Source organism: Apis cerana, linkage group LG14, assembly GCF_029169275.1.
Source record: "Apis cerana isolate GH-2021 linkage group LG14, AcerK_1.0, whole genome shotgun sequence".
NCBI lineage: Eukaryota > Metazoa > Arthropoda > Insecta > Hymenoptera > Apidae > Apis > Apis cerana.
This window is the reverse complement of record NC_083865.1, coordinates 4,097,694-4,112,135: the sequence shown is the minus strand read 5'-3', so window position 1 is coordinate 4,112,135 and position 14,442 is coordinate 4,097,694. Positions and strand designations below refer to the sequence as shown.

The 14,442-nt window shown below is 32.9% G+C and overlaps 2 protein-coding genes across 6 annotated transcripts in view; one reads left to right on the top strand and one right to left on the bottom strand.

Annotated features, from left to right (window-relative positions):
* Window positions 1-14,442, top strand: part of LOC108004451 (tubulin monoglutamylase TTLL4-like) — a 171,658-nt gene that overhangs the window by 6,554 nt on the left and 150,662 nt on the right. For all 5 annotated transcript variants that reach the window (XM_062085259.1, XM_062085263.1, XM_062085258.1 and 2 more), the window contains one exon: window positions 275-332. The gene's annotated coding sequence lies outside the window, so the exon portion shown is untranslated. The remainder of the gene's footprint in view (window positions 1-274; window positions 333-14,442) is intronic.
* LOC108004405 (enhancer of split m7 protein) lies at window positions 817-3,714 on the bottom strand. The gene is made up of 2 exons (XM_017067279.3): window positions 2,503-3,714; window positions 817-2,332 (listed from the first exon to the last, which is right to left on the bottom strand). Exons 1-2 carry the CDS (start codon window positions 2,575-2,577, stop codon window positions 1,784-1,786), a joined length of 624 nt encoding a protein of 207 aa, XP_016922768.1. The 5' UTR covers window positions 2,578-3,714; the 3' UTR covers window positions 817-1,783.

Genomic DNA, 14,442 nt, shown 5'->3' with positions numbered 1-14,442 from the left:
TTTTTTAAATATATTGTAGAAATAAAAAAAATAAGAAAATAATTTTATACATTGAATTAATCAAAAAATAATAAATAAAATATATTAATTACATTGATTAATATATTTTTCAACTATGTTTAAATTTGCTATTTATCTATATCAGTTTATGATTTAATAAGAATAAAATTTGAGAATTTAATAGTATAATATCTTTAAATAATATATTATCAACACAATTATTATTATATATTTTTTGAATATAATATTAATATGAAGATTTTCATAATTTCAGGTGAAGGCGAGTGGCGGGGAAGGAATGTTTCGTTTTTACATCAGGAAAACTTGTTAATGTGAGTGTTTTCCAATTTTTTTTCATTATTTTAATTTTTACTGAAATATGCTTTTTATTTATTCTTTTTTTTTATAAAATTAAAAATATTAAATTAATTTTTTATAAAATAAAAATTTTTAATATATATATATATATATATATTAAAAAATTATCTTTTATTAAATGGTATCTATATAATTCAACATTAGGAAAAAATGATTTACTAATCAATTTTATTAATTAATAATTTCAATTATTTATTTGAAAAAATAGATACTCCTAAAGTTAAGATTTATTAAAGTCTTAACGTTAAGAAGAAATGATTCATTAAAGAATTATAATAATTAATAACTAATTCAAATTCATTTACAAAAAAAGAAATAGAGAATATTGAAATTGAAGTTAAAACTATATAAATTATAGAAATTGTAAGGTATAGAAATGTTAAGGATTTAATCGTAACAGATCATGAATGTAAAGAAAAAATTTGTATGAGCATGAAATTTATCAATGAAATATATTTATTAAAAATCTAGTATTTCCCTACATCTACAGTAAATATCACAGGTACTCGTTTCTCTATCACAATATTCCCTACTCGGCCATTTTTTCCTGTTGATAATATTATCAATAGGAATACAAATTTTCAATTGATCGTGAAATATAAAAATTAATACAATTGACCGAGGAGATACGTATATAATAACAACAATTTTAGCGCGAGAATGAAATCTTTCTCTTATCGATATAAAGGCGCGAAATTGCACCACAATCGACGGGAGAAAAATATCGAATCCGACGTGTCTCGCGCTAAAATGGACAAAATAAAAAATTCTTGATAAAAGTATGAAATAAACAATAGAAAATTCTAACTGTCAAGTAAATTAAAGCTTCGACCGCTTAAGCGGGTGTATCATTACATCGAGATCCTATTAGTTTCAACTTTCTTAAAACATTATTCAATCAATGAATATACAATATATCCGTAGAACAACATTAGAAAATTAAAAAAAAGAAAGAAAGAAGAACTTATTTCAATATTATCCCCCCTTAACTTGTTCTTTCACTCCCAAATGTCTTGAGCAAATAGAAAATCTTAAGTCTATTCCTCTTCGTCATCTTCATTCTTCTTAATTCTACGGTTCTTCGAGAATCGATATTTGCACATTCCATAGGCGTATCAAAAAAAATTAATCTTCTTTTTGTCGTATCAGCATCCCATAGGACGATTTTCTTGAAGAAAAACAAGATTTCCTTCCCTTTCCAGAATTATTCGCGAATTATTCGCTCAAATCACAGACAAAATTGCAACACCGGTAATGAGTTCTCCACATCATGGGTTCCTTTTCTAAAATCTTGGCCACGATTGGTCTTCTTATCTCCATGGTCGAGAGAATCCGATTGTTATTTTGAGAACTCTGTTTCACCGAGGTATACGATGGCTTTGCCCGTTGAGATTGGTTCTCGCGTTTACCACGGTCTCCAAATTGGCTCGTTAGGTTTAGCGACCTGGAGAAGACCTTGGTGACTCTGCGAGATACCTTCGATGTCCGTTCTAACCGGAGATGGTTGGCTGGAGGCTGGAGTGAGGGGCATCGAATATTCGTCGGAGCTGAGCTCACTGCTCGAAGACGGTGAGGATTGCGGAGCGGCCACGTGGATCGTTAAGGGGCCAGTTTTGTCCATGGAATTCAGTTTGTGACCCAAGTGGGTCATCAATTTGGTTCCCAAGGCGACGTCTACACCGGGAGTGGCGGCTAGGCAGCGGCTAACTTCGTTGGCGCAGTGAGTGTAACCGGCTCTGAATCGATCGGCGTCGATCACTGGATTCGCGGAGAGCCGTTGTTGCCTCTGAAGTTTGTGAAGATGACGCACGGTCAATTCCAGAATATCGGCCTTTTCCAATTTCGCTACGTTCTCCCCGTCGCCTGCTAGGGCTGTTACCATCAAATCTTTGAGCTCATCCAAGCATCGATTGATTCTTGCCCGACGTTTGCGTTCCAACATAGGTTTCATCACCTGTAAATTAAAAGAAACGAATTGTTATGGAATCGTTCAAATTGTATCTTATTTGAATGAAAGAAAGAGAAAGAAAAAATAATTTCTTAACATTTTTTCGTTTGAAAATTAACTCTACTAGTGAAAACAAGATGATGAACGATTATTGGAAAGATTCGAAGGACGCTTACCTTTCTGTATTGATAAGTCCTGGAGATCGGTTGTTCCTGTCCATCGACCATCATGATCTGCTCGTGCATCTGCATGATTAATCCTTTTTTTTTTTTGATCGAGGGATATCTTCACACACCGAACTTGCACTGATTCGTTTATCGCGATATCACACTTGTCGCTAAACAATGTCTCTAATATCACACAAAGATATATATATATATATTTATATATATATATAACCAGAATAATCAGTTGAACTATTTCGTGGTTCGCTCGATTCGATGGAAACGTATCGACAGTTATATCCGACGCGTCTCCAGTTCAAACTTCGTGAACGATCACCGTGATTGTGGTGGCTGTCGGGCGAGGCTGTAGCTTATATAGTCAAGGACCCATCGGCAGGGTGGGGCGAGGGGCTGCTGTTAGGGTCCCTAGTGGGGGACAGGCCTTCCGTGGGAACGGTCCGTAGAGGTTGGTTCCCAAGCAAGCACACCACCTGTAAGCGGCAGCTGCCAGACACGCGCCCACACCAAGCCATCGTCACCGTTTCTTCGTCCTCGTTGCACCTATCGCCCGATCTCGTATTTCCTACCTCTTCTGATCCTCCTCGGTTAGTCGTGCCACGGTATGCACGGCTTAATGTTCCTCTTCTCTTTCTCTCTTTGCTCCTTTCGGCTCGCTATTTCATGAACGTGCGCTCATACGGAAGGACCGTGGTGTATCGACGTTTGTCCTTTCCTTCTCTCTTCCAAACCAACTAGCGCGAGTAGAGAAAGAGAAGGAGAAAAGGGGAGAGAGTAAGAGAGAGACCTTTTCTTGTCTTCCACCTAGTCTTCCTCCTTTTTCCATTCTAGTGCCCCGAGGAGGGTATGTATACACACTCGTGCTACGTCTTCTTATCGGATAATCGCGTCCTTGTTTCACCTTCGTGCCGCTCGATCGTTTCGTCCTCGTTTAAGAGGAGCAGCCTCGTGGAGCGTGCTGGGCACAAGTCCGGCGTCCTCCCGATCGCAATCCCACTAGTTACACGTTACTGAATCACGGTGTACGTGCGTCTATGCTACCAAGTCACCGCGATTCTATCCTTCTCTTTCCCTCTCTCTTTTTTTCCTTCTCTTTTTCTTTCTTTTTCGCTTCCTCTCCCGCAATTGATCAATCATTTTCCGCCGCGATATTAACTCTGTCGCGTGAGAGACACGCCGCGGATGCGGAGACAAATGTTGCGCGATAAAACTCGACGTTGTGAAAAGGATGTGATGAATCGTTTATTACGGTTGCGTCGCGTGGGCGCGGGAGATCCCGGCGGAGGCGGCCATATTACGGAACGATGATAATTAACGATCGTTTAAACTATATTTTTCAATGTCTGATCGTTACATATTTTTAATCGATACACATTTTCGGGGGAATCGATTTTGTTCCAGTTTTCTTTCTTTCTTTTTTTTCCCCCTATGGAAATAAATGAAAATATACTTGATATTTTTCAATGATTGGAATATTTATATTTTTCTGGTTTATTGATGATTATTAAAAAAATAATACCATATTCTTTTATATATTTTTTTATGTATCGTTATTCGAATACATTTTCGAAGAAACGGTATTCCAGTTTTCTTCTTTTATTTTATTCTTCCTTCATTATTTTTTGATTGCTGAAATAAATTTGGTCCATTTGGTTTTAATTGATAAACCATAATTTGATTCGTGCCTTAAAAAGACATTAAATTATATTATGTTTCTATATATAAGTATTCTTAAAGTTGTTCTAATTTTTCTTTTTTTAAATATCTATTTTCAATAATATAATTACATACATTATTGTCTCTTCATTATTGAAATTAATTTAATACATTTGACAAAATTGTACTATTTTTTTTTTTTTTTTTTTTACAAAAATATCTCTTATGTTTCATGTATTTTGAATTTAAAAAAAGAACAAATTGGATAATCAGAATTCAGATAATGTACGGTATTTCGAATAATCTGCAAATTTATTTATCGATCCAGGAATTTCCTTCGGCGATATAATTACGCGAAAACATATGGGTCAAGAACGATCTTCATGCGTCGAATAATCGATGTGACCGTTCGATTTAAACGTATTGAGCTGAGAAAGAAAAAGAAAAAAGAGAAAAAAAGAAGACGAGAGATTTTCAGTTTGGCCAATTGATCGCGGTACGAAAATTGCTCGAAAGTAGCCCTCGGGATCGGGATTCGGGGAGGGGGAGTAAGGTTTAATTTCGCGAAGATGCTTGTAAAATCGTCTTTTCCTTTGGATAGTCATCGTACAGAATGAATAACACCGGGAATCGTTCACATGGTCGCTGGGAGCATTTCCAGATACTAATTTCGTCTTCAGCTTTTGCTGAATTATATCCTTCGTACCCCCTTCCAATCTTTCTCTATCCTTCTCCATTTGCGTGGCCATTCTTTCCATATTTTTCTTTTCTCTCTCTTTCTTCTTCTTCTTTTTCTTCTCTTTCTTTTTTTATATCTCTTTTTTTTTCGCTCCTTCCTGCCAACTACCTCCCTTATTTCCCCGCGAGTGGGGCACTTAAACATCGTTCGCACCGAATAATTACGCGCGTTAGTTTTATCCTTCTTTCCATGTCTTAGTTCCCTCTGGTTCGACCACCTTCTTCTTGCTACTGCGATTTTACGAGGTATCCTTCGTCTTTTTTTTCTTCTTCTTCGTCGTCGTCGTCTTCTTCTTCTTCTTCTTCATGTCCATACCTTCCTTGGCTTCTTTTTTTTTTCCCGCTACTCTCTTCAACCAGCCAATTGCACGTGTCCCTAACGATGCCGGCACCTCCAGTAGATCTTACGCGATCCCGAGATAACGCGAAACTTCTAAATCTTCTTCTTTTTTTTATTCTTTGTTCCATGGATGTTCCACCTTCTCTTTAATCCTCTTGTGTTTTGTAATGTCCAGTGAATTCCAATTAGCTCTTCGTGCTGCGAGGAATAGTTAGATTGAAGTTGTATTTTGCTAGTTGATTGGTATGTTTTTTTGGGTAAATTGTGGAAAAAAATGTATTAAGAAATGTTTTGGAATGTCATTTTATGAGAGAAATTATTCAGATAAGTTAAAGAATATAATAAGTGGAAGGTGTAGCTTTTTTTTAATAGTTGATATAATTTTTTAATTTTGTTCTCTATTTCAGTTATTTTACATATAGAAAATATATGTAGAATAAGCGAATAAGAAAACAAAATAATAAATAATAAAAAACAGTGGATTTGATACCATTTTGTAAATTTCTTGAGTAAATGATATTCACTTTAGATGTATAAGAGATAAAGTAATATTATAATTTTCGGTATCTTTTTTTTTAAAATTAATTTAGTTTAAATTTATAGAAAAAGAAAGGAAAAAAAGATTTATATAAAAAAATTAATAAAACAAGAGTATATGAATAGATACATTTGACTAAGATTTATATTGTAAAGATTATTTTTGCATATAAAATATTATCTTGATTATTTCTTCTTAGATAACTTGTCCCTTTTTAAATTAACTATTTCAAATCTTTTTAAGTTTTCAAAGCATAGTTAAATATTATTTTATTTAAATTTAATATCCATATTTCCCTGAAACTGGAAAAAGATTTTATCGTTTCCCTTTTGAATTCATACATGAATTACATATCTTGAAAGTATTTATTTAAAATTATCCATTGTCCACATTACAAGAAAAATTTAAATCACAAAATTTTTATATTCATATATTCTGCGTGAATTGTGGTCTTGAATTTATATAATATTCTTTTATAAAGCGTTGATTATGATCTTCTTCTTTTAACCTACGAATAAATCACGTGCAAATCCTATGTGTAACGATACGCTTTAGATGGTTTCCTCGAGCAAAAAGTTAAAATGAAAATGGTTGAGTGAAGTCTTAGGGGTGTTTTAACATTGACCATATTGCATGTAATGAAAGAGGAAGGTTACGCAGCCCAAAATAATGATCATATTTATTGAAGCCTAGTGGATTCTTCTAGTTAAATGGCAACTAGAAATCCAGACGACATTGATGGATTGAAACGAAAGGGTGTCGCGTATTTCTTACATTTCGAAACGAGGCTACCATTATCATAAATGTATCATTTGTATCATTTACAAATTCTTTATTTTCATTAATTTTTCTTCTTGTACAATTTATTATTTTATTTAAAATTTTCTTTGGTGTAAACAGATAGATTTTTAAATCATTGGAAAAATGTAATATATTGATATAATCAATTTTTTTTACAATTTTATTAAATTTTTATTTATTTAAGAAAAATATTATTAAAAAAATTTTGATGCATAATTAACTTACTTATATTGCATTGACCAGGCTAAGATTTATTTATCACGCGTTAAACAAATAAATATTTTTATCAGAAGATATTAAAGAGTTGTTCAACAGATAAAAATTTCTTCTGTGTTTTATTTCTTAATTTTATGTTCATTAATTTCCATAAAAATAATCCTTTTACAATCTATAGAAAACATGTCGTGACTATAGAGAATTTCATGTCCCACGAGGACTAATATCATGATCAACGACAGTCCATTAAAACGATGCAATCGGTGAAACAAACTTTAATACGGCCACGTGGCGGCTCAATTCCAAGTCAGCTTCCTCTCACGTGCCGTTCATTGTTCGTTGTTTTTACACGATCCGGGTGGGCAGCGAGAAGTTCCGACTGCGTCGGTGGATAATACAAACTTAATTCAACGTCTCGATTAGTCCACGTGTACGATTACATACATTAAAGCATTTGAACGGACGTGCGCACGTGCTGAACCAGTGCATGGCTTAGATCGATGTTACTTCTAAGCACATGCTCATGTATACATTAATATTAAACGGAAGAGAGTGTAGTAGCGGATATAGTGGACTCGTCGAGTAATTTTCTTGGCCGTATATATGCATTATTCATGTTGCTGAAAAAAATGATAATGGGACTAATTTTCGTAAAATTTTCGCGAAGTACGAAATAATTTTATATGTTTAAGTTAAACGATAGGGATTGGATTGTTCGTTTTTTTAAATCGATCAAATATTCGTTTTTCGTGACTTCTCGATGTTTTAGTTTTAGTTGTATAGCTATTCAGAGATAATACATTCTATTAAAAGAAAATTTTGTTTAATAATAAAGTATGATAATAAAGCATAATAATAAAGTATTTTCGAAAAATACTTCTAAATTTAAAAATCATTATAATTAATCGCAAATAATTAATTGATAATGTAATCGAAAACAAAGATATCATAGAGTGTTTGTTTTATCATTTTTGTTAAACGAGAGATATTTTTTTTTCCTCATCTAACACGCTTCAAATTTTCGTGGCAAAACGAGTATGATAACGAAACACGTGTTACTTTAACAAATTTTCTCACAGCCACAAAATTTCCCATGTTCCGTGTATGCTGGCAATATCATTTATTTTGTCGATGGAGAAGAGAAAGAGAGAGAGGTAGAGACTTATTAGCAAGTACATCAGCTGTTCGTGAACATATGTTGCAAGCCGTTTGGCTCGTGCCAACGAAATCGTGATCCCCTTCTCCCCTATCTCGAATATCAACCCCTGTGACATCAGTTCGCACGCGTCGATTTCCGGCAATATCGAAGGGGGATTCATAGGGGTGGCTCGAAAGATAACAATTGAATGCTTTGTAATAATTCCAACCCAGAGTTTCTTTATTGCCTTCTGGAATATCATATAACTCGATCTCGTTGATCTATAAATTTTTATATTTATATTTATATTTTATTATTTATATTTTATAATAGTTTTAAAATTTGAAATTAGAATTTAATTATCGCAATAATTATGGGACTAAAATATTTTTCATTCTGAGATAAGATATAGATAAAAGTATATGATACACATTATTGGAATTAGATTTTAAGATTTCTCTTTCTTTTTTTTTTTTTACTCATCTTAAAAAACATTTTTTTCCTAAGAAAAATAAAAGTAACAAATCTTTTTATATTCTATTTTAATATATTTAAAAAATTTTTTTTTTAAATAATAATTATTTTCTAAACTATATGTTTCTCATAATATTATACAGTTAAAAGATTGAAACACGTGAAAGATTTCTCGCCTCTTGTGATGTGTAGATGTTGAAAGAATTGAAATTTGCATGTTGCACCGTTAATATCTCGGAACGCAAACACAAGGGGGGGACCCTTTGACCTACTGTTCACGCGGAGTAACCACGAAGAGAACAAGAGGAAGGAAAGGAGGAGAAGTGAGAGCATTCTCACGGAATGTCGAGTTCACCTGGCATCGGTGTGCACACACCGTATTGCACTTCGCCCTATTTAAATGGCCTTTTCTATCCTTTCTTCTCTCTCTTTCCCTCTCTCTCTCTCTCTTTTTTTTTAATTGAATGCTACCTCGTGGCACGTGCTCACAATACCGACACACGTCATCGCTTCCGTGTACGCATGTCGACCTCGTTCCGCTTCCGTAGAGTCTTCCGGTAAAACCTGAATGGTCTAGCTTCCTCTGACCTTCTACCTTTTTTTCTTCGATGAAAATAATATTAATTAAGAGTGGCAAAATGAACTCTACTTGGATTTCTCGAAATTGCTGGAAATTTATTTTTTAATAAAATTTAATTATTTCGTTCTTTGTACTTTCTTTCTTCTATGATATGTTTGCTTTTACATCTTATGAATCAACTTTATGATTTATTTTTATTTTTAATTAATTTCATCGTTTGTATCATAGTTTAATTTATTGCATAAGAATATTATTAATATGGAATTATCTTATTTAAAACTCGTGTTATTTTAGTTCAATATTTATTTGATATTCAAATATTTTTACAAATTGAAATTGCATTTTTCTCTGTTTCTTTTTATTTTGAACGATGTGAATTATAATGATTTATTAATCGTATTGAATCTTATAATTTTCTATCAATTTAAAAGGTGTATTTGGAATGAAGTCAGGGAAGGGAGATCTATTTAAGCAATGAAAGATAGTAAAATAATATAAAGTGAAGAATACAAAGTAACGCTCATAGCATGAATTGAATTACCATTATATAGCCGTGTAAGAGTTGAATGCGATTTTAACGAGTTGTTTGAAGGCTTGAGCACGTGCGTCGAGTCATCGTGTAATAGTCAGGTAGAATAGCTATATTGATCATATCAGACATTTGATGCTCGGTTGTTGAGAATTTTTGCATGTCTTATTGTTACCGGTTTCATCCATTGAAATTGATTTACAATCATCTTGTTAGCATTTTTCGCTACGTCAAAGACATTTCAATTTGAGAATATTAATTCGTAACGATAAATATTTAATCTTTACGCGCAAACTGCACATCTTTAAATCGATGTCCAATGGAATAATTCGATCCTTAAACAATTCATCCTGATATTTCAACAATAAAAGAATACAAATTTACTTTATTTTTGTTCAGTTTTTTTTTTCACCTTGGAATTTAAAATCCGCAGAGAAAAAGAGAACTCTACTCATTCTATCTCTTTAAAATTTTATTTTTAATTTAAATCAAAAACGTAAGAAGAAAAAAAAAGAAATTATATCAAAAAATATACGTAAGAAATGCAAGTATACATAATATCACGTTAGAAGTTAAAAAAAAACGATAGAAGGAAAGAATCCTGTTGGCTGTCTTTTTGAAAGGAGGGGGAGAGGGGCGATAGGACCCCAAAGGCGTTCTTTGTGGGGTCTTAGGCTCAAGATTGCGCACGTGCTCGGTTTTCCCACGCGTATAGCACGCAGCCGGTCTGCGTCCAAGAGGCGGGCTGAAAAGGGACAGGGTGTATTGTGTCGAGCACGGGTCTGAGACACTGGAAATTAAAGGCTTTCTCATCTTCTTTTTTCTCCTTTCCACCTACGGCCAAATGATGACCAGTGCAAATTGCCGGTAGCGCAGGAATGAAAGGAAACGATCTCGAGGTAGCTTCTTTTCTTCTTAGCCAAGCTAAATTGCGCGAAACAAGTTGCACGCGGTTTATTTTCTGCCTGCAGAATATATATGCCAGTTATTTACGATCAATTTATCGTAAAGCTGAATTACATTTCACATGAATTTATTATTTTTGTTTCGTAGAAATAGTTTTTCTATTCTTAAATTGATATTAAAGTGATATTAAATTATAGAATTATAAAATTATTTAGTAAAATTGCAGTGAAAAAACTCTACTCTGTCTGAATCAAATCATACATATACAAATCATATCGAATTGCTCTTCAGACACGAATCAATTAGAGCAAACACATTTTATTAATTTAAAAATTTTCTGATCTTTTGTTGAAAGCGAGCAATGGAATATTTAAGGAATCCTTTTCGATTAGCCAAGGCTTTGAGTGAGATTAAGGATAGATTTTATGTGGTTAAATCTTGGGCATGACGAAGCTTTTAAAAATGTAACTGAGGACCACCTACGCCGGATATGTCCACAGGTATATATATATGTTATAGACGTGTTCGTTTCTTATTCTGAAATTCCAAAGCAAAGCTGACTCACGTTTCTCATAATTTCTTTCGAAATTGAGACCAGACCCTGTAAGGAAATGGTCGCGATGACTAAATAAAATTTGTATGCATATCTCTTGTTTCACGCTGCGTTATATATACGTGCATTTCGTCCATTTAATTTCTTCATAATTTAAGACAATATTTATGATCTTTTCTCGACTTCGATTGCTTTCAAAACCGTATGTCTCGTATGTAGTTCAAACTAGTTATTAAGTCTGTCATTTGTCCACGTAATGATAAGGCGCTTATTTTTCTTTGATTGAGATCATTTCATAAATACAATAATTGGATTCAAAAATATGTAAAGAAAATAATTATAACCAGGCTTTCTTAATAATTCTATATAATTCGCGTTTTCTTAAATTTTGAAGAATTTTCGCTATTAATAATTTAATAATTTTTATCTCACTTGGAAATAATTTTCATTTATTTTTAAATATCAAGAATCCTTTTGAATCTTATCGTATCGAAAGGTTAGTAATTACAACGAATTATATATAATTATAATAACAAAAATTCACAGACAAATTTTTGATTATTAAATAATTTAATAATGACAGAGTTGAATGAAATTTTTTCTTATGAATCTTTTCTTCTAATAAATATATCGATACAACTGAAATTTAAATCGATAAATTAAAACGATACATAAATGAGGAATATAATTATAAGAAATATTAAAAATCCCGTGTCATCTAGATTAAACTGATCGAACATAAATATCGAAGATAGTGATCATCGAACCGCTTCCTAATAAGCGAGTCGAATTTTTCAGGTCCCCCTTTGTCCCCTTTGTTTCATGAAAATACAACTTATTAATCAAACGAGCATCGGAATTGCGAAAAAAGCGTGTCCAGGTCGTTCATGATTTCTTTCTGATCGAACCGGAAGCTCTCGTTAAGGAGCATCCGTTAATTGATCCTTGGCTTCGGACAAAAATATGTATACCCGGCCCCTCATCGATACTCGTTCGCTTCTTACGACACTACCTCTACCTGCTCGCCACACATGCGCGTTCCGCCCGTGTACATGTGCACACGCACGGGTATAATATACTCGCACGAATGAATGGCGCTGCCGGGCGGAGAAGCACATCTCTCGTTTCTGAACTCGGAGATCTAACTACCACCTGCCTCATTTTCCCACGAGCTCCGGAGCGTACCTCTCGAATACCGATGAGATAGACGAGGACGAACCTCGTGTAGGAAGGAGCGGTTCGAAGGACAGCGGAGTACACGTTGAGGTAGAAAAGGGGAGCTCGGTGATGCGGTTGAAGGGAGGGAGAAAAAGAAGGGTTAGAAAGAAACGGGAATATTATCAGGGGGGAAAGTCCCTTCGGTTGACGGAAGAAGAAGAAGAAGAAGAAGAAGAAGAAGAAGAAGAAGAAAAAGAAGGGGAGCGAGGCGGACGAGAGCACGGTTAAATATATATAAAGATGGAATAATTCTGAATCGAGAGAAAAACGAAAGGGAAAGAGTGGATCTCGAAAAGAAAAAAAGAAAAAAAGATGGAGGGTAACGCGAGTGTCTCTGTCGGTAAAGGAGAGAAATGTGTCGGTACATTTGCTGTCGAGGTACGCGCACGCGTGTGAAGGGGTGGGAGAGGAGGAGGATATGGAGAACCGAGAGATCCTCCGAAGGCGGGCAGGTAGAACACGTGCTGGCACGAGGTGAGTCAGACTCGCGGGAATATCGAAACACGATCTCTCTTCCTCTCTCCTTCGTGCTGTTCCTTTGTCTTCTTTTGAGATTTTTTTTTGCGAGAAATCTTTCTGTGTAATTTCTGCGCGCGTTCAATTCGATGATCATTTAATATGTATTCCGGTATTGATATTGTTTGCTAGACGAGCATTGAGCTTTTGGGGGTTGTTTTGTTGAAACATATCGTCCATGTGTTTCTTTTTGGACTGAAATCTTTTGGTGGTAATATAGGATAATTTGAAAGCGCTACTTTCTGTGATTTGGTGGGTTGGAAGTTTTTTTTTTTTAATATACAATTTTTTTAATATGCAATAGATGTAGAAGTTAATTGCATAGTTATTATTAAATAGAAAAGTATTAAAAGTATTAAACATTTTTTTTTAAAAAAGAGAGCCTAAATATATTTATTATAAATTTTAATTTAAATTCTGTTATTAAATAATTCTATGTTAATATATTGATATTAAGATACACGAGAAACGTAAAATTTTTTATAAAAAATTAAACTATCTATGAATAATTTATTGATAATAATTTTTTTAACGTAAAAGTAGAATTTTTCAGAATCAATAATATACTGAGTTTATTTATTTGGTAAAAGAGACTTGGTTTTCCAGAAAAAAATAAGAAAGGAAAAATATAAGATGGGTATAAATTGAAATTTTAATGAGGATATTGAAATATTGAAGTTGAAATGAATATTGAAATTTATAGTTACTCATTACGCAAAGAAATACTAATATAACACTTGATTTTCATTTCTTTTTTCCTTCTCAAATTATATATAAAGGTGTGATAACTTTTTAATAAATAGTTTATTGAATTTTTAGATAAGATAAGATTTTATTGAATATTATCAGACTATCTATATCAATATTTTGTTATCATAAAATTTTTTGAAGTGTATATCAATTTGCCTTCTGCAATAAGTGAGTTATGATTCTGAAATATATTGTACTTTTTAGTATATTTGTGAAATTTTCATTCGCATGAAATCAACTCGTATGTTGACGTGAATGCTCAACAATTATGACTGCATGTGTCATGTTACGTTGATGCCTGTAAATTACTTTGGACGAATTTCAGAATCGAGAATCAAATTAATGTCGATTCGAAATTGTCCATTCGTGTCTTGAAATAAAAAATTGATTTTTTAAGAAATAATTTTTACGAAAATTAAGTTGATTTTTCAGAATATTATTCGAGGATTGTTAAATTATTTCGGATTTTCTTAACGTTTCGTGCTCGATAATTTTTCTGTCGACGAGTTCACGAAAAAAGTTAATACGTATACATTTTGCATGATAAAACGTAATTGCTTTCCCCATGGTATATATCTTTCAAGCACATGGTGTTACAATTGCGGATATATATGAATGTTCAATAATAAAATCCTTTTATTTTTGGATTGTCAAAATTAAAATTAATTTTTCATAAATGATGTGATTTCTTTCGTGAATTCTATATTATTTTTCATTAAGTACATTTGATAAAATTACTTTATGAATGAAAGTTCTGATTCTTGTATTTTTATGTTTGCTTATCAAATTTTTTTTAAATATGCATAACAACTGGTTCACATCGATAATTTATTTTTTACGTAAATTAATGGTATTTCATTATAATTTCATTTTGGAGGTTTAATAACATATCATCTTGAAAATTTAAAAAATAATAAAATAAATAAAATATAAAATCTCTTTCCTAGATAGATATTAAAATTTTGTTTTGTCTACTTGTTA

Coding starts and splice junctions, on each gene's coding strand:
- LOC108004405 (XM_017067279.3), bottom strand. CDS start 2,577: ATGCAGATGCACGAGCAGATCATGATGGTCGATGGACAGGAACAACCG. Junction 2,333..2,502: donor GGACTTATCAATACAGAAAG/GTAAGCGTCCTT, acceptor TTTAATTTACAG/GTGATGAAACCTATGTTGGA.